The 1,439-nt window shown below is 57.5% G+C and overlaps 1 protein-coding gene across 4 annotated transcripts in view; it reads right to left on the reverse strand.

The window, feature by feature from the left end:
* LDB3 (LIM domain binding 3) overlaps nt 1–1,439 on the reverse strand; it is a 72,488-nt gene that overhangs the window by 28,159 nt on the left and 42,890 nt on the right. For all 4 annotated transcript variants that reach the window (XM_011950410.1, XM_011950408.1, XM_011950411.1 and 1 more), the window contains one exon: nt 625–770. In XM_011950410.1, the coding sequence (XP_011805800.1) occupies nt 625–770 (146 nt within the window). The remainder of the gene's footprint in view (nt 1–624; nt 771–1,439) is intronic.

Genomic DNA, 1,439 nt, shown 5'->3' on the forward strand with positions numbered 1-1,439 from the left:
GTCTCGATCTCCTGACCTCGTGATCCGCCCGTCTCGGCCTCCCAAAGTGCTGGGATTACAGGCTTGAGCCACCGCGCCCGGCCTCGGCCAACTCTTATACACTGGCATGAAACGGAGAAGAGGGAGTCTCATTCTGTCGCCCAGGCTGGAGTGCAATGGCGCGATCTGGGCTCACTGCAACCTTGGCCTCCCGAGTAGCTGGGATTACAGGTGTGTGCCACCACGCCCGGCTACTTTTTATGTCTTTAGTAGAGTTTGGGTTTTACCATGTTGGCCAGGCTGGTCTTGAACTCCCGACCTCAGGTGATCCGCCTGCCCTGACTTCCCAAAGTGCTGGAATTCCAAGTGTAAGCCACCATGCCTGGTCCAGAGAAGACTTCTCTCTTCTCCTTTGCTTTCCCTTAGAATCATCCACCACTTTCTTGCTCACCTGTCTCCCTGAGGCCAGATGCAGGCTCCATAGGATTCTGACCCACAACTGGGGGATGGAGGGTGGAGCCTCAATAGCAAGACCTTGCTTCCCATTCTTCTGGGGATGTGACCCCAGAGCCATCTCTTGGATCTTGCAACTCCTGGAACCCACCCATGGCTTTAGACAGCCTCCCCTCCTGCTCTGCCTCTTACCTGGCTGGTAGACAGAAGGCCGGATGCTGGCAGTGGTGACAACCCGGGGCTTGGGTGCAGGGGTGGCAGGGCCCTCACTGTAGCTGGTGTGAGTGGCAGGTGCTGAAGAGGCGGCCATTGCCGGGCTGTAGGAAGAGGCCTGGGGCCTGGAACCAAGGGGGGAAGGGTTACACCCAGAAGGACACCCCCACTGGGGCCTGCAGCCAAGGCAGGCTGGCTCCCAGGTCTTCAGAAGCCTCTGTGAGGACACCTGACAGAGACATTTCTTGGGAGCTGCCAGAAACTGTGAAGGAAGGACCATAAGGGTCTCAGAGGGGAGGAGGGTGTTCCTTAGGTGGCTAGTGCCACTGCCTTTGGAGAGAGGGAGAAAAGCCACCAGCCAGACAGGAGGACACCAGGAAGACCCTTCACTGTCATGGGGAGAGACTGCCCAGGTGGGACTGTGGAAGAGCGCAGAGGTAGGGGAGAGGAGAGAGATGGAGCTGGTCAGAGCTACCTACCCCCATGACCTCGTGGGGCACCTCAGCCCCTGACCACCTGGCCTCTTCTGCCTACTCTTTTCTATTGTTGCTGGAAGGAGCAGCAAAGTCTCAGGTTTCTGGGCACAGATACTCCAGGGAGAGCTCAGGGGAAGTCAGGAGACACCCACACCACTCCCCCCACCCCGTCTCCACCACTCAAGGACCCTCCCCAGCAACACACACCTCTTCTGCATAGAGTTCCTGTTGTCCTCTAACTAGGTTAGTTGTCAAGGGGCCTAGAATCACCTTTCCCCATGTGTGGCCCTGGGACAATGGGGTCAAAGAGATTTTTTT

This window comes from Colobus angolensis, unplaced genomic scaffold (genome assembly GCF_000951035.1).
Source record: "Colobus angolensis palliatus isolate OR3802 unplaced genomic scaffold, Cang.pa_1.0 Scaffold307, whole genome shotgun sequence".
Taxonomy (NCBI): Eukaryota; Metazoa; Chordata; class Mammalia; order Primates; family Cercopithecidae; genus Colobus; species Colobus angolensis.